At 44.6% G+C, this 17,634-nt stretch overlaps 2 protein-coding genes and 1 long non-coding RNA gene across 4 annotated transcripts in view; 2 read left to right on the forward strand and 1 right to left on the reverse strand.

Moving 5' to 3' along the window:
- ZBTB21 (zinc finger and BTB domain containing 21) overlaps nucleotides 1–10,955 on the forward strand; it is a 42,095-nt gene extending 31,140 nt beyond the window's left edge. Inside the window, exon 3 of the transcript XR_004002262.1 lies at nucleotides 10,873–10,955. The gene's annotated coding sequence lies outside the window, so the exon portion shown is untranslated. The remainder of the gene's footprint in view (nucleotides 1–10,872) is intronic.
- On the reverse strand, nucleotides 10,116–13,369 carry LOC115658403. Of its 2 annotated transcripts, none has more exons than XR_004002269.1 (2): nucleotides 12,459–13,369; nucleotides 10,116–11,400 (listed from the first exon to the last, which is right to left on the reverse strand). It is a non-coding gene; the product is annotated as an uncharacterized LOC115658403 (long non-coding RNA). The 2 variants fall into 2 exon arrangements; XR_004002268.1 differs by having other exon boundaries at nucleotides 13,009–13,362.
- A 110-nt stretch (nucleotides 13,370–13,479) lies between these two features.
- The window catches only part of C2CD2 (C2 calcium dependent domain containing 2), a 65,199-nt gene continuing 61,044 nt past the window's right edge, over nucleotides 13,480–17,634 (forward strand). Inside the window, exon 1 of the mRNA XM_030577231.1 lies at nucleotides 13,480–14,055. Within this exon, the coding sequence (XP_030433091.1) occupies nucleotides 13,789–14,055 (267 nt within the window). The 5' untranslated portion in view covers nucleotides 13,480–13,788. The remainder of the gene's footprint in view (nucleotides 14,056–17,634) is intronic.

The following is a 17,634-nucleotide window of genomic DNA, read 5'->3' on the forward strand; positions in this document are numbered from 1 at the left end:
AGGTGATATTAGTTTGCAGGCCCTTGTTTCTACAACCGTTACACAGACAGTCCCTCTGAAGTCCTCCATTATTATCACTGAGGACTCAGGTCTTCACGAAAAGAAAAAGTCACAGTCCCTGCCTTGAAGCGTAGATAGCCTAGGTTCAATGTAAGGGTCAAGAAACATATCAACGGGGGATGAAAGGCACAAGATGACGTAGTAAGGAATGTGCACATCTTCATGGTTCATTTTTTGGTTTTTACTTTTCTTGCCCCTCACTTCTCACAGGCTTGCTCCACAGATGGATCTAGTAAATTCCACTTATTGCCCCATCCACAGAACATTACTAACTACCATTTTGGCAGATATTAAAGGCCAGTGCTACCTTTTGGGGATAATATTGTTTATAATGGTATGTATGTACTAAAATACTCTGTGGCAAAGCAAACTTTCAAAATATTAGCTACTAGAAAAACAAATACATCATATTTTCCCTTCTTAATTAAGTAGGTTGAAAAAATAGGTCATAGAGTACCTTAGATGGGTGGGTTCGTGATATAATAAACTCCACAACCATAATCATGTTGTGCTGATATTCAAAGGAGTCGTATGTAGCGAGTACTCAGTTGGTCCCTCTAGTCTTTCCTTGCTTCCCTCATGCACAATTATCTTTGAGTTTTTTAAGGTTATCTTTATTTTGTGAGTTTCAAATGGTGCAACTATCTCTGGCAATCATGGCTGTGAACGAGCTAGATCACCATCTCCATGGTAAAATCTGGAGGAGACTGAAGGGATGGAAATCTCCACAAGGACCTACTATTGAAATTTCTCCAACATTGCCCCATTAGAGGGGCAAGGCTTCCTCCTTCCAAAACAGGTTTTGAAACCCACCCAGAAATCCTACAGATTCCCAAGGATCAACACGAGCTTTGATCTCCATCACTCTGGCAACATGACTTTAATGGTGCTGCATTAGAAGGGGCCTCCTTCTAGCCACAGGTGCTCCAGATCCCCTAATAAAGGTCCTCGACCTACTCAGTTCTCAAGCCTTCCCTCATGTAAATCTGTGGCCCCCTAGAGCATCATGTATGGGGTACAGGGGGATGGTGGAATGGAGAGAGCTTACCCCATCTTCAAGATGGGAGAGGAGAGATCTGCATGTGGAGGTTCCTCTGTCTGCAAATGTAGGGGCTTGTAATTAAGTTTGTGCAGTTTGCCATTGCTGAGTACTAGCCTAGTTCTTCACTCAACCTGACAGACAGAATGGCACAAGCAGGAAACTATTTCTTTTCTGATTTTATTCAGACCCTTTGTTTCAGGAGAAATTTGAATGGGACAAATAGAAAGAAGCAAGTGCAATTAACAAAGAAAAGAAAAGACAACTAGAAGTCAAGTAAAGTGTCATCCTTAACAGGGGCATAATAGATTCCAAAAATAATTTCATAGGCCTGCAAGAGGGTACTTCCCTGAAAGATATTAGTAAACTTAACTACAGGGAGAAAAAAGCAACTTTATCCCATAAACCACAATAGGTGACAGGATGGCCTAGTGGTAATAGCTGCCATCCACGGGAACCAGTACCCAGAACCGTGATGTCGCATCCACTATACCAGCTGGGTGGACAAATATATTTTTTAAGATGTTTTGACTTCTAAATAAGTTCTATATTCAAATAAAATATCAACTACTCAGGAACTGTAAGCATGGAAATTTGCTTTATGTGGTTTCACAAAATGGGAGGAAATTTCCACAGGAATTTGATGAAGATTATGTATCTGTACCCTTACTGTCTTCTGCTCTAGTTTTTACTTCATTCACCAGGCCACCTTACCAATGTGCTTTAATCTTGTTCTGGAAGGATAACATTGCAGACTGAGCAGATAGTTGTCTCTGTGTTATTTCAGTCCTTGGCCTACTTGCTTAGACTGCCAAGAAGTGTGCCAATTATAGTGATTTTTGAGATGAACACACCTGCCCAATAGAAAATGGACAAACACAGATTCATTCTATACATCATAAACAATTGAACAGCCATGAAATCATCAGATCTTTCAATCTTATTGACCTGGTCATAATTTGAACTGGTGACCTCGGGGTTAAAAACTGTGTTCCATTACTTATTTCCTAAGACATTCAATTCTCCTTGTATTGGAGAATGTTTAATTTTGGAGGGGGAAGAGAAGAAGAGAGAGTCAGGAGGGAAATACCTGCAAATAAGTAACAAGAGACTTACTGCCTTGATACTGATACCTCAGCAACAGTAGTTATGTAAAAGAGAAAGAAGACGACTCCAGTTTTTGCAGGGCTGTTACTTGACTAAAGCCCAGAAATCCAGTTCCTGGGAATAAAACAGGAAATTTTGAGATAGAAGGGCTGGAAAACACAGGCCAAAGGGACTGTGGGATAATGTTAGCAGATTCTCCGGACACGTGTCTGGCAACCCGGGCTTGAGCTGTGTCTGAACTGCAAATTGCCTGTGCTTGGATTCACATCACAGCAAGCCTTGGGCTCAGGTCCTGAGGGTTTTCTGGCCCGACTCAGAAAGATTTGTGTGTGGATAGTAGGGGGCTTGGGCTTAACCCTGAGTCTGAGCCCCAGTTTACTATGCAGTTTAGATATACACACGAGGGCCTTCTGCACTGGAGTGAGTCTCCAGTTTTGTCAACACGGCAAGTGAAGGTATGAGTGTCGCCCGGGTAGGCATAAGTGAGCTAGCTTTAATTTAGCTAGCATGGATAACAATATCAGTGAAGATGCAGCAACATGGGCTTTAGTACAGGTGAGCTACTAGAATACACAGGATCCCTGGTGTGCTTGTACTCTGGTGGTTAGCATGTACTAAAGTCCATGCTGCTGTGTATTCACTGCTATTATTACTCATGCTGCTTAGATTAAATCTATCCAAGGTAGGCCTACCAGGGCTTCAGACATCTTCGCTTGCAGTATAGACGTACCCTTTGTGGCTGAGTTTGTTGCTTTTATTTGTTACAGTTTGTTTACTCTTTTGGGATATAGATTGCAAGATATCTTGCAATAAGGCTTCTTTGTTAACTAGCCTGAACATTAATCATAGAATCATAGAATATCAGGGTTGGAAGGGACCTCAGGAGGTCATCTAGTCCAACTCCCTGCTCAAAGCAGGACCAATTTCCAACTAAATCATCCTAGCCAGGGCTTTGTCAAGCCTGACCTTAAAAACCTCTAAGGAAGGAGATTCCACCACCTCCCTAGGTAACCCATTCCAGTGCTTTACCACTCTCTGAGTGAAAAAGTTTTTCCTAATATCCAACCTAAACCTCCCCCACTGCAACTTGAGACCATTACTCCTTGTTCTGTCATCAGGTACCACTGAGAACAGTCTAGATCTATCCTCTTTGGAACTCCCTTTCAGGTAATTTAAAGCAGCTATCAAATCCCCCCTCATTCTTCTCTTCTGCAGACTAAACAATCTCAGTTCCCTCAGCCTCTCCTCATAAGTCATGTGCTCCAGACCCCTAATCATTTTTGTTGCCCTCCACTGGACTCTTTCCAATTTTTCCACATCTTTCTTGTAGGGCGGGGCCCAAAACTGGACACAGTACTCCAGATGAGGCCTCACCAACATCAAATAGAGAGGAATGATCACATCCCTCGATCTGCTGGCAATGCCCCTACTTATACAGCCTAAAATGCCGTTAGTCTTCTTGGCAACAAGGGCACACTTGTTGACTCGTATCCAGCTTCTCGTCCACTGTAACCCCTAGGTCCTTTTCTGCAGAACTGCTTCCTAGCCATTAAGTCCCTCGTCTGTAGCAGTGCATGGGATTCTTCTGTCCTAAGTGCAGGACTGTGCACTTGTCCTTGTTGAACCTCATCAGGTTTCTATTGGCCCAGTCCTCTAATTTTCTAGGTCCCTCTGTATCCTATCCCTACCCTCCAGCATATCTACCACTCCTCCAAGTTTAGTGTCATCTGCAAACTTGCTGAGAGTGCAGTTCACGCCATCCTCCAGATCATTAATGAAGATATTGAATAAAACCGGCCCCAGAACAAACCCTTGGGGCACGCCACTTGAAACTGGCTGCCAATTAGACATGGAGCCGTTGATCACTACCTGTTGAGACCGATGATCTAGCCAGCTTTCTATCCACCTTATAGTCCAATCATCCAGCCCATACTTCTTTAACTTGCTGGCAAGAATACTGTGGGAGACAGTAATAGCCCAGCATGCAGCATAGACCCTTCATAGGCTTATGTTTTTCTCTCTTACGTGTCTTTCTGTCTCTCTCTCTCTCGTGTTAGTAAAAGAGGACCTTACAGTATAGGGGTGACAAACTGGTAAGAATTTTGTATTGTGTTTTTATCCCTGCATAATCATTATGTAAACAATTTATAAATGAATTTATTGTGAAAGCTACACGTAAAATAAAAAACCAACATTAGTTAAATAATTGTGGACATGATCCTGCTCCCTTTGAAGTCATGGGAGTTTTGCCATTAACTGCAGTGCTAGTAGGCTCAGGCCAGCTGGGGAATGGATTAGAATAGAATAAAATGCTAATCACACACCGTCCATGCCCCCATAATGCTCTATTTCAAATACTTTTCAATAATAACTTTAGGAATTTGTGCTTCCTATGTAATGATTGCTTCCTATAGGAGTCCCACTGAATCAATAAATAAGAGTCCAGGAGGGACCAAACTTGATGGAAAAAAAGATGATGATACACTTCCGAGCTCTGCCCATGTGAGTTTTCAAAATGAGGCATTGCTACAGTAGATTATGCAGATATTCAAAATATGATCATGCAGCTCCCTAAGCTCCACTGTCCTCCTTGATCTGGGCTCAGTGGGGCTTGAGTACGACCACAAGCTCTGCTGCATTCCACTGTGCTTGGATCCTTCTTGATTTGGGGGAAAAGGTAAGTGGTGGTATCTCCCAACCACCACCTACTTGTTGTCCCTCACAGCATATTGTTCCGATCTGTGATCCTCTTCTTTCTGACATGAGGAATAAAACTATGGACAAAGCTTAAATTACCATCATTTGGACGTCTGAGTTAATGCCTCACTGAGGGTATGTCTACACTACGGGATTATTCCGATTTTACATAAACCGGTTTTGTAAAACAGATTGTATAAAGTCGAGTGCACGCAGCCACACTAAGCACATTAATTCAGCGGTGTGCATCCATGTACCGAGGCTAGCGTCGATTTCTGGAGCGTTGCACTGTGGGTAGCTATCCCGTAGCTATCCCATAGTTCCCACAGTCTCCTCCACCCATTGCAATTCTGGGTTGAGATCCCAGTGCAGAAGCAGTGTCGCGGGTGATTCTGGGTAAATGTCGTCACTCAATCCTTCCTCCGTGAAAACAACGGAGAAAATAATTTTGCGCCCTTTTTCCCTGGATTGCCCTGGCAGACGCCATAGCACGGCAACTATGGAGCCCTTTTTGCCTTGTCACTGTCACGGTATGTGTACTGGATGCTGCTGACAGACATGGTACTGCAGTGCTACACAGCAGCACTCATTTGCCTTTGCAGGGTAGCAGAGATGGTTACCAGCCCTATTGCACGGTTTGCCATTGTAAATTGTCGATGAGATGATGGTTATCAGTCGTGTTATACAGTCTGCTGCTGTCATGGGTGCTCCTGGCTGGCCTCGCTGAGGACGGCTGGGAGCGCATGGACAAAAATGGGAATGACTGCCCGGGTCATTCCCTTCTTTATGTTTTGTCTAAAAATAGAGTCAGTCCTGCCTAGAATATGGGGCAAGTGTACTAGAGAACCAGAGAGCACAGTTGTTCCATGTCAGAGCCACAGAGATCCCACAGAAATGATGAGCTGCATGCCATTCTAGGGGGTACCCCTGCAACAACCCCACCCGTTGCTTCCCTCCTCCCCCAACCCTCCTGGGTTACCGTGGCAGTGTCCCCCCATTTGTGTGATGAAGTAATAAAGAATGCAGGAATAAGAAACACTGACTTTTTAGTGAGATAAAATGAGGGGGAGGAAGCCTCCTGCTGCTATGATAGTCTAGGCAGTACAGAATCTTTTCTTTAGACATGAAAGGGGGGGCTGATGGAGCTCAGCCTCCAGTTGCTATGATGAGAACGGTTACCAGCCGTTTTGTACCATCTGCAGGGAATGACCGGGAGTCATTCCCATTTTTACCCAGGCACCCCTGGCCGACCTCACCGAGGCCAGCCAGGAGCACTCACGGGCTGATGATGAAGACGGATATCAGTCATGTTGCACCATCTGCCACCGGGAAGGGGATGCTGGTGTTCAGCACTGCAGCACTCCGTCTACCAGCAGCATGCAATAGACATAGGGTGACACTGAAAAAAGACGAGAAATGATTTTTTTCCCTTTTCTTTCGTGAGGGGGGAAGGGAGTAAATTGACGACATATACCCTGAAACACCCGGGAAAATGTTTTCGACCCTTCAGGCATTGGGAGCTCAGTCAAGAATGCAAATGCTTTTCGGGGGCTGGGGGATAGCTGGAGTCCTCAGTACCCCCTCCCTCCCTCCATGAGCGTCCATTTGATTCTTTGGCTTTCCGTTACGCTTGTCACGCAGCACTGTGCTGTGGACTCTGTATCATAGCCCGGAGATTTTTTCAAATGCTTTGGCATTTCGTCTTCTGTAACGGAGCTCTGATAGAACAGATTTGTCTCCCCATACAGCGATCAGATCCAGTATCTCCCGTATGGTCCATGCTGGAGCTCTTTTTGGATTTGGGACTGCATCGCCACCCATGCTGATCAGAGCTCCACGCTGGACAAACAGGAAATGAAATTCAAAAGTTCGCGAGGCTTTTTCTGTCTACCTGGCCAGTGCATCCGAGTTCAGATTGCTTTCCATAGCGGTCACAATGGTGCACTGTGGCTTACCGCCCAGAGGCCAATACCGTCAATTTGCGGCCACACTAACCCTAATCCGACATGGCAATACCAATTTCAGCGCTATTCCCCTCATCGGGGAGGAGTTCAGAAATCTGTTTAAAGAGCCCTTTATATCGATATAAAGGGCTTCGTTGTGTGAATGGGTGCAGGGTTAAATCAGTTTAATGCTGCTAAATTCGGTTTAAACGTGTAGTGTAGACCAGGCCTGAGATGAATGGGGTAGTTTGTATCTCTTAGAGCTATTGCTTCAGGCTCTCTGCAAAGTCATCTCTACATCACTTAGGTTATGTCTACACTAGCATGTCTGTAGGTATAATTTATGTCTCTCAGGGGTGTGAAAAAAACACCGCTCTGAGCAACAGGTCACTCTGACAGAAGCACCAGTGTGCACAGCACTATGCTGGCGGGAGATGCTTTCCTGCTGACATAGCTACCACTGCTCGTTGGAGGTAGTTTAATTATGTCAATGAGAGAGCTGTCTCTCATTGGCACAGAGCAGCTACACAAGCAATCTTACAGCAGCACAGCTGCATTGGTAAACATGGCCTTACATTCAGTTTATTTTTCTGAGATTTTCTTCACAACCAAATCAGCTAGAGACTTACTAAGAAAAAACAAGCTGAGAATTTGGAAAACAATATAGCAACTTAAGAGAGGTACCAGTACATGGTACTGCCAAATACTGGCTGAATCTGAGCCTTGAAGTCCAGGCCCAAATAACGCAATATTATGGACACTTAATTACTTTAACCACATCCTTGTTGCTGTACTCTGATAAGAGATCCTGCCTGTTCATGGAAGGCTATTTCAAATTCACACAGACACATTGCTTCAGAAAAAAAGGACAAATGTTTAAATGTTTGCTGAGTCATAATTCTTCTTCCCTCCTCCCCCGATTGAGAGGTAAAAATGTAAAACAACGAACAGCTACGATTACTTGGAAATGACACTGGGGACCAGTGTTTTGTAAGAGATTAAAAAAGGGTGGTACTTAGTGTGCAGAATTGCTGTCCTGTTGATTGGGAGCTGCCAGCTGCTGCTCTGGAATGACAGAAACTACTTCAGAGAATCTGAGAATTCAGCATTTCATAACTGATGGATTTCCAGCTCACAGAATAAATGGCACATTAATTTGCTCTTTTTCTAGGGAGTGAGACTCTGGCAGTGGCAGCATCAGGCCTATGCCATCTACATGGTTGTGTAGGGTCTGATTCTTCCAGGAAACTTGTCCTTTACACACATACACCACCACCAGCCCCTGGTGTCAGATGGAGCTATTCTCTTCCATGTTCCTGTCTGACAAACAGCCAATAGATCATGGTAGACATTACATTTCCAAACTGCCCTCTCTTTTTGGGAAGGTGGCCAACTTCTACCTTCTTGCAGTGGGGGGCACCAGTTGCTGCAAAGCCTCACAGACAGCACAAACATATGAGATTGCCATAGCCTCAGGAAGGTTTCAGGCAGATTGTAGCTGTGTGGTAGGTCAGATCTGGATGGCCCCTGCAGGTGTTACTTCTCATACCTGCTCTCTAGAGTACAAATACATAATTTGCACTTAATTCAGTCTGAGCAACGAAATTAAACTAGTCGCTTTCACGTTTGCTTCTAGTTAGTTTCTAGGAAGCTCTCCTTGCAGCCTCTGATTCCCTAGCACAATGGTGCAGTGTTTGAATTGCTACCACTGCAGGGGAATGTCTAAAGCCAAACAGAAAAAAAGCAAAACACAAAATCCTTACATCTGAAATTAAAACATTTCTAGTAACAACAGATTTTATAAAACTTTGAGAGTAATAATATACATTCAAATGTGTCAGCCGGTCATATTTCTGGGGTCAGTTATTACTGTACTATTAAGCAAGCCAGGCACTTGCTGTCTGCGTGTCAAAGTTTTAAACCACCACAACATCCGGATGTCAACAAAACTGCTTGTGTACAGAGCTATTGTCCTCTCATCTCTTTTGTACGGGTGCGAAACATGGACACTATATAGGTGTCACATCAAGCAGCTTGAAGCATTCCACATGTGCTGCCTCCGCAACATCATGAAGATCCGCTGGCAAGACAAAGTGCCCAATCTCAAGGTCCTCAAGAGAGCCCAGATGACAAGCATCGAAATGATGATCATGAAGTCACAGCTATGTTGGACCGGTCATGTCAGCCACATGGATGCCAACAGAATCCCCTGCCAGCTTCTGTATGGTGAGCTCTCCCAGGGCATCCAGCATATAGGTCGTCCACGGAAACGTTACAAGGACACCATCAAAGCAAATCTGCAGTATAGCAGTATCAAACCTAGGGACCTTGAGGACACCATCAGCAACAGAACACAGTGGCGTGCAACAGTTAGAAATACCTGCATTGCCTTTGAGGAAGACCGCTGCCGGCATCTACAAGAGGCACGCGAACAACGTCACAGAGCATCAGCAGTGCACAATCCAATGACCACAAACTTCCCATGCACTATCTGCAGCAAAATGTGCACCTCTAGAATTGGCTTGTACAGTCATCAGAGGGCACACCATGAGACCAACAACAGATGATCTGCACAGATTTGTCATCATCGGATCGATGGACTACCAAGACTAGATTTATATACAGTATTGTATTACATCTAACTCTTATCACCTCGTTCATTATGAGATTTTAGCCTCATAACACTCCTGTAATATAGGGACAGAATATCTCCATTGTATAGATGGGGAATTGAAGTATGGGGCAGGTTAAGTCACTTGCATACGGTCCTACAGGGAGTCTGTAGCCGAGCTAGGAACTGAACCCTCGTGTTCCGTGTCCTACCCCATCTTTCCCATCCCCATACAGCAAATTAACTGTGCCAGACAAATGACAAGTCCTTGCCCTGACAAGTTTAAAGGTACAAGTGGATACTACGCTATACATAAGTACATTACAGTAGGGCCAAATCCTGCAGTCCTTTCTCAGGCAAATCTCCCATAGGCTTAAGGACCCTGGCAACTTATGTTTGCTATTCTAAAATAATGTATTAAATAATGTATCCCTGTCCCAAGCACAGCCCTTCTATCTCTATTTCTCACTTTTCATTTGCTTAAAATGGGTGGTTGTGGCAGATAAGCATCTCAGAGACTTGGGTGTGGGAGAGTAAACAGCAGCCTGAGAGCATGCACATGAAGCAGAGGCTGCAGAGCCTCTAATCCTGGGCTGCTGCCTCTTGCAGGCTTTCCAAGGAGCTGATCCTGGAGAAGACAGAGCAGGGATGTCAAACATATGGCCAGCACATAATTTATTTACGTGGTCACCATGACCTATTTAGATTCTCCAGAATCTCAGCTTCGATTTTCTAGCTGCATTGGTAATAATCTAAAGCTGACTGGAATATAGATTTTGCAGTGGTTTTCAACCTGTGGTCTTCACACCGGTAAGGGTCTGCCAGTATAGTCCAGAGGGTCCACAAATGTATCAGCAACCAGGGGTGATGTGTGAGAGGGGGCACATTTGGCCATGCTCCCTGAAGTGCTGATGCAGCAAAGCAGAGCAGTGGTGTGTCTCCTTGGCTAGCTGCTGCCTGTGGAGTCAATGGCTGTGAGGCAACCCCTTCTGATGGCAGGAGGAGATCTCTCTTCTGCAGTGATGCTGCAATTTTTGGTCATGGCCTCACCCTCGATTTCTGCTGGGTGGCTCACTGGAGTGAGTCAGGGAGTGGAGGTGGCGCTCCCTCCCTGAGCCTCCCTAGATGGCCATGCCCCACAGTTTGAAAACTTCTCTGGCATTAATAAGCTATCAGTATTTTAACTTGCTGTGTTTTGTTGATCTGTTCAAATAATTTCTCTACGGTAATATTCAGGATAACTATTAAAATAATGTGAAAGAAATTATGAGCAACAAAATAATGATGGGGAGTTGGGATTCTGCAGTGTTTGTCAATTTAAGTTTAGGGGTCTCTGGGTAAAAAAAGGTTGAGAACCACTGCTTTGGATGACCCTTCAGTGCCATCATCAACTATTTAATCACCGATCATTTTAGTTGGCAGGTTGGGAAGAGGATGGGAGTGCAGCCTGGAATTTCTGCAGGGAAGAAGAGAATGCAGAGAACAGAGGAGATTCCCAAAGACAAGGGAATGAGAAGAAATTGAGAAAGGAAGGAGAAACAAAGAGCATAAACAACAGTAGGCTTAAATTGGAACATATTTAAAACAAAAAGGGTGCATACTGAAGATGAATGTCACAATAAGGTACAGAACAAATAACAAAACATTTAGTTACTGCATAAAGACCATATCCTTTCCACAATATCTGTGCAAACTGCCAATTGACATCAATGTCTTATTGAGAGTATATAGTCCCGAATTTATACCATGGGCCATGAACCATAATTAAATGAAGAATTCAGCCCTCTTCTTCCAACGAGTTTGGCACCATAAAGGATAAGGAGACATTCAGGATTTTGAGGTTGGAGAAGAGAATAGTTGAGCCTTGATTCCTCCCTCTGTCATGGGCTGGTGGAAGAAGAGAAAATGTATAGTAAACTCTTGTACACGTCCCTCTTTCGTGCCTGCCAAAAAAAAAAAAAAAATCTTGTGAAGTGGATGGGTGGGGAGGTTATTGTGGCCCTCTCTCCAAAAATGCTATTGCACAGTGTTACTCTTTCAAAAATGTTATGGGGGCTGTCCTAAAATGCTCATATGCTATTATAAAGAAGTAGGGGGTGACCCCTTTCAAAATGTTTACCAGTGATATAGCAAACTAAGGGGGGATTTTGAAAGGCAAAAAGGGCAATGGAAGTCAATGGAAGTTAGGCACCTGCCTCCCATTTGTGTCCTGACCAATACCTTTATTTATATTTCCATCTGTACCACATAGATTGAAACAGTTATTCTCATCACACACCCTGCCTAAAGCACTTGTCTACACTAGAGCAATTCTAAAAACTGTTTGGTCCACTTAGCAGGCATATAAAACACTCTGCAAGAAGTGCTCCAAACAGCCGAATAGTGTTTGAATAAGCAATGTTCGGGTCTGTAATGTTTAGTGCCAGTAGATGGATAATGGTTCAAATAGCCTTCCCCCAATAGTGCACTGGTGGCCTCTGAAATCTCTTAGAATCCCTTGCTTCTGGAAGAGGTGCTTGAAATTGTGGGATAGATACCAAGGCAGCATTGCAACTAAAGCAATTTAGAACTGGACTAATGAGAACATGGAGCAAAGCTGTAATGCTACAGAACACAAATCACCGTGTCTAACCTGGGTACACTCATTTACTTGGACTTCAATTGGTTCTGTTCCACCAGTTCAATTAGGAACAGTTAATTAACTAGGGTAGGCATGGTCAGAGAGTGAATGAGGCTTCTACTAAACAATGGCTTCTACTAAAATTAATGTAATTGGTGTAAGGAAGAAGCAAACATCCTGGGTCTGATATATGATCTTGGGCAAGTCACTTCACCTTTCTGTTTCTCTGCTTCTCCTCCCAACTAGTCTTATGTATTTAATTTGCAAACTATTCAGGCATAAACTTTCTTTTATGTTTTTGTATGTTTCCTAGCACAATGGGGCCCTAAATTTGGTTGGGATCTCTGTGTGCTACTGGAATACAAATAATACTAAGAATACCTTGTCCAAATTGTGATCCTACTGGCTCTGACCTCTATACACCCTTGGCCTGCATCATAAACTCCCCTGTGCCCTTGCAAAGCTGGCTCTGTGGCTTGCAAAGGACAAAGGAGTCTGTAAGTAGGCTCCATGCTTTCTGATCCTGCCATGGTAGGTACTCCATTCTGACCAGTGCTGGTCAACATGTCAATCTTTTTTTAAATAATTTTTGCTGGGTTTTTAAAACCAGTTTATACAGAGCTGGTTGAAATGTTTCCAGTGTTGGATATTTCAACCACAGTTTTTGTATGGGAAATGTTTTAAAAATTCTCATAAATTGCCACCATTTTTTGACATAGACTGGCCCAGCCAGGGAGACGGTGGGGTCAATGATTCCACCCCAAGGAACAGGAGCGCTGGCCCAGAGAGGCACAATGTCACTACAGCCAGGTGGCTTCTAGAATAGCGTCGAAGAGTTGTTTTTGCAGAGCTGCCGTGGGAACGTGGCGAGGGGAAGCTGTTCCAGGCCGAGGGAGCTGCATGAAGAAAGCGACGAATGCGGTGACCTCACCGTATTTCCATGTCTGCTACACACACGTGCAAGGAGGGACCTCTTCTCTGTTCCCGATCTGCACGAACGACACCACTGCAACCCATCGCTACACACTTCTGGGCCCCTTCGAAGCAACCTCGTCCCCCGCCCTGTCGCCCCAAGCGCAGGCTGCGGCTCCTCGCTGGGCTGGCGATGCGCCTGTGTGGTTGCAAAGGCCGGGCGCGGGCTGCTGCGCCTTTAAGGACTCAGGAGCCTGTGGCTGCGAGGTGAGGGGGCGCAGGCTGGGAAGGGCCGAGGAAGGCGCGGCGGCCACCGGCTCCAGGTTGAAGCGGGGGCGGAGCAGCTCGGCGCGCGGGGCGGGCGCTGGGCAGGACCAGAGAGGCCGTGCGAGAGCGGTGCCCGCCCGGCCCGGCGCTTGCAAGGCTCCCGCCCCGCGCAGCGGACGCGGCGGTGCAGGCTGCTGGCGAGGGGCCCCCGGACTTCAGCGAGGCGCGGGACCCTAGCGGCCCCCGCGGGCATCGCCTTCCCGGGCTGGGGCTGGCGGCGGGTCTTCTGGCCTGCTCCGCCCTAGGGCGGCCTCGGGCCGGACCTTGCTCCCGCCGGCGTCTGTCACTGGATTGCAAAGGGCAGCGTCGTCCCCGCCGCTGCTCGCGGCTCTCAGCGCCCGGGCTGAGGTAGCGCGGGAGAAGCAAATGCCTTGAACTGTTTCCCCCCCCCGGGGAGGGGAGGGACCCTGGCACGCGAAGACCGTACGGGCGCAGCGCAGCGCAGCGGGCAGCCGGCTGGTTATGTGCAGTCATGGCTCGTCCGGCCTATTGGGTGGACGAGATCCAGTGGTTTACCCTGGTCACTCTGTTCGTGGCTGCCCTGGTCACTCTGGCCATCTACCTGGTGCAATATGCTCTGGTCGCTCTGCGGAACAGCAGGAGGAAACCGCCGGCGTCGGCTGAACTTCTGCAGGGAAATGACACCCTATTGGCCTGGGTGCTGTCTCTGAGCAGCTGGAGGACCCAGTGGCAGAAAGCTTGGATAACAGCCCTGAATGCAGAAGCCAAAGTGAGAGGGGTAAGTGGCCGTGTATCCTGGGAAAAAATGAAAACAAAAATAGTGACATTCTTGCACTGAAAACGACGTTGCAATCGTCTGTATTACCATAATATGAGCATCTGCACTTATTGCAAGTGTGTGTTCCTTGAGAGCTCATGTTTCCCCAATCCTATTTCATGGGAGTGTAACCCTGTTGACTCTAATGGGGTTTCAAATCGGAGTGAAAAGAGAATGGGGAATATGGCTTTATGTCTCTTATTCCAAAAGGATCTTATGTGTAGTATTTTGAATACTGTTGTGACTTTTGTGTAGGTTAAAGTCCTGGAGTAATTTGAAAACGAAGCCTCAGATTTTTAAGATCGCCGTGTAATGACACTATCAAGTTTTTTTCCTTCCAAATGTTGACGTTTTACTCACTGTTCATCATAGTTGCCTTCTGGAAGCTTTAAACTAAAATATTTCTTCCCACTTCTTACCAGATCGGTATGATTCCTTCCATTTTTTTGAACTGTCATTCCATTAAAAAGACAAATCTATTTTGGTAAATACATATGAATTTGGAAATGCAAGAGCCAAATTTTACTTTCCATTACAGCTGTACAAATCAGGAGTACAGCATAAAGCATCAGTGAATTGGTTGTACGCTCTTGTAACTGAAAGTAGAATCCCACCCCAAGGACTTACACCTCCCTTAGAGAGCACTCTTGTAGTTGTAGAGTCTGCCAGGAGAGCTAAATAAATGTTGTGTATCCCAATAACCTGCTAGAACTTCACTAGACTTCGGTTTTATTCTTAGCTTGCTAACTGTGAATCAAGTCTTTCCTGGACTATGAAAAATGCTAACTGTATATACATTTGTTAATAAAACATCCATAATGTTTACCTGATTTTATTATGTTGAAGTGAATGTCACTATTTGACATCTGCTTTTCCTTGCCCGCTATTTACCATGATTGCCAAAACAAGAAGTAAATATGTGTATGATTACACTTACTCAGAATATCTTTGCCAGTGAAATCTAGAAATTTTCCTGTTCTAGCCACTATTTCCTTTAAAAAATATATAGACAGGAGATGTCTGGAAGTTCAGGAGAGAGGGTGTTACTGACCTCTCAACCAATCAAGATAGACTCTGCATATGCAATTGATAACATTGTCCTGTACCTCTGAGGTAAACAGTAGAAACTTCCTGTCTTGTCACATGACCCTAATGTCAATCATGAGCCAGACTTTCCCCCCAGTATATAACTCTCTCAAAACTCTCAGTTCCAGCCCCTCTCATTTAGGCTTTTGAACACATTTCAGATTTTTGATGTTTACTTCTGTTTAACTTATCTTTGTATATCTGGCAGATCTCAGTCTTGTAGTGTGGAGCAGAATAGAGTAAAATAAGATAATGTTCAACCTTATTATGCCAGTCATGCAACTTAGGTTTGAATTTTATATAAAACTTAAACAAAACAAAACAAAAAGTCTGAATTGGTATTCACAACATTTGACCTACCTTTCTACTCCCAGTATCTTTGTGTAAAGGACTTAAAACTTATATATAGTATTTAAAAACAAACACAAAAAAACCCACCTCTCTGGATCTGAAGAGGGGATGCAAGGGTAGGTCAGGCCACAACAACCTATTTTCCTGGACTGAAATTGAAACGTTGCTGTGTAGAATTGGAAATACCCAGTTCTAACCATCTGGGAAATGTTATGTTGTGTATTCTTCAGCACCATCTCCCCAAGCCGGTGATCTTTTGTTAGCCATCTATTATTTCTAAGCCACGCATATGTGTGCGTGTGTGCATGTGTGTGAAATTTAAAATTCTCAAGGCATTATTGTAAATGGGGAAGGTCGGTATGAAATACTTTTGATTGTCCTCTCAAAATATCAGTGCTGTGTGAGAAAACTATGGGTGTTATAATAAAGGATGAGAGTTCTACAAAAATAAATATTTTAAGAATTGTTATGAATTGGGGACAGGTTCCAGAAGACAGAAATTAACACCACACTGTAGACAAACAGATACAGAAAGTAACATACATTCTCTCTCATCCTCACCCACACCCCACAGAGCCTTTGTAGCCTCTTTTTTTTTTTTTGGCTGAATTCACTTTCTGATACTGCAATATGTTGTTACTCCCTCAGCTAGGCTCCCAACTGCTCAGAACAATGTCAGCATCGCAAGGCTAATTAAATTCCTCTGTGTTTTAGGGATCTCTTTCTCCCCCCTTTGTGTGTGTTACATTTACATCATATTCTTCTTCCTAGGTTCTGGTCAGTGTTGTAGGTGTGGGGTGTTTTTTGTTTTTAATATTTAACAGAAATATTGTTGTGTGTGTTAAAAATCTTTCAAATGATTGTTTAGTATCTCTTCGTTTTGGGATAGATCATGCAGCCAGCCATATAATGTGCTGTAGAATAGTATTAGAGTTATTAGGCCAGATCCTGAAAACAGTTATTACTATTATTTTTAAATATTTATATTATGGTAGCTGTGAGAAAACCTTACTCATGAGAAAGCAGTAAATAATCCTATGGCACCTTATAGACTAACAGATGTTTTAGAGCATGAGCTTTCGTGGGTGAATACCCACTTCGTCGGATGCATGTAGTGGAAATTTCCAGGGGCAGGAATATATATGCAAGCAAGCTAGAGATAATGAGGTTAGTTCAATCAGAGAGGATGAGGCCCTGTTCTAGCAGTTGAGGTGTGAAAACCAAGGGAGGAGGAACTGGTTTTGTAGTTGGCAAGCCATTCACAGTCTTTGTTTAATCCTGAGTTGATGGTGTCAGATTTGCAGATGAACTGAAGCTCAGCAGTTTCTCTTTGAAGTCTGGCCCTGAAGTTTTTTTGCTGCAGGATGGCCACCTTAAGATCTGCTATAGTGTGACTAGGGAGGTTGAAGTGTTCTCCTACAGGTTTTTGTATATTGCCATTCCTAATATCTGATTTGTGTGCATTTATCCTTTTCCGTAGAGACTGTCCAGTTTGGCCGATGTACATAGCAGAGGGGCATTGCTGGCATATGATGGCGTATATTACATTGATGGACGTGCAGGTGAATGAACCGGTGATGGTGTGGCTGATCTATTTAGGTCCTGTGATGGTGTCGCTGGTGTAGATATGTGGGCAGAGTTGGCATCGAGGTTTGTTGCATGGATTAGTTCCTGAGCTAGAATTACTATGGTGCAGTATGCAGTTACTGGTGAGAATATGCTTCAGGTTGGTAGGTTGTCTGTGGGCGAGGACTGGCCTGCCACCCAAGGTTTGTGAAAGTGTGTGATTATTGTCCAGGATGGGTTGTAGATCCCCAATGATGCGTTGGAGGGGTTTTAGCTGGGGACTGTATGTGATGGCCAGTGGAGTCCTGTTGGTTTCTTTCTTGGATTTGTCTTGCAGTAGGAGGCTTCTGGGTACACATCTGGCTCTGTTGATCTGTTTCCTTATTTCCTCGTGCAGGTATTGCAGTTTTGAGAATGCTTGGTGGAGATTTTGTAGGTGTTGGTCTCTGTCTGAGGGGTTAGAGCAGATGCGGTTGTACCTCAGTGCTTGGCTGTAGACAATGAATCATGTGGTGTGCCTGGGATGGAAGCTGGAGG

This window comes from Gopherus evgoodei, chromosome 1 (genome assembly GCF_007399415.2).
Source record: "Gopherus evgoodei ecotype Sinaloan lineage chromosome 1, rGopEvg1_v1.p, whole genome shotgun sequence".
Lineage (NCBI taxonomy): Eukaryota > Metazoa > Chordata > Testudines > Testudinidae > Gopherus > Gopherus evgoodei.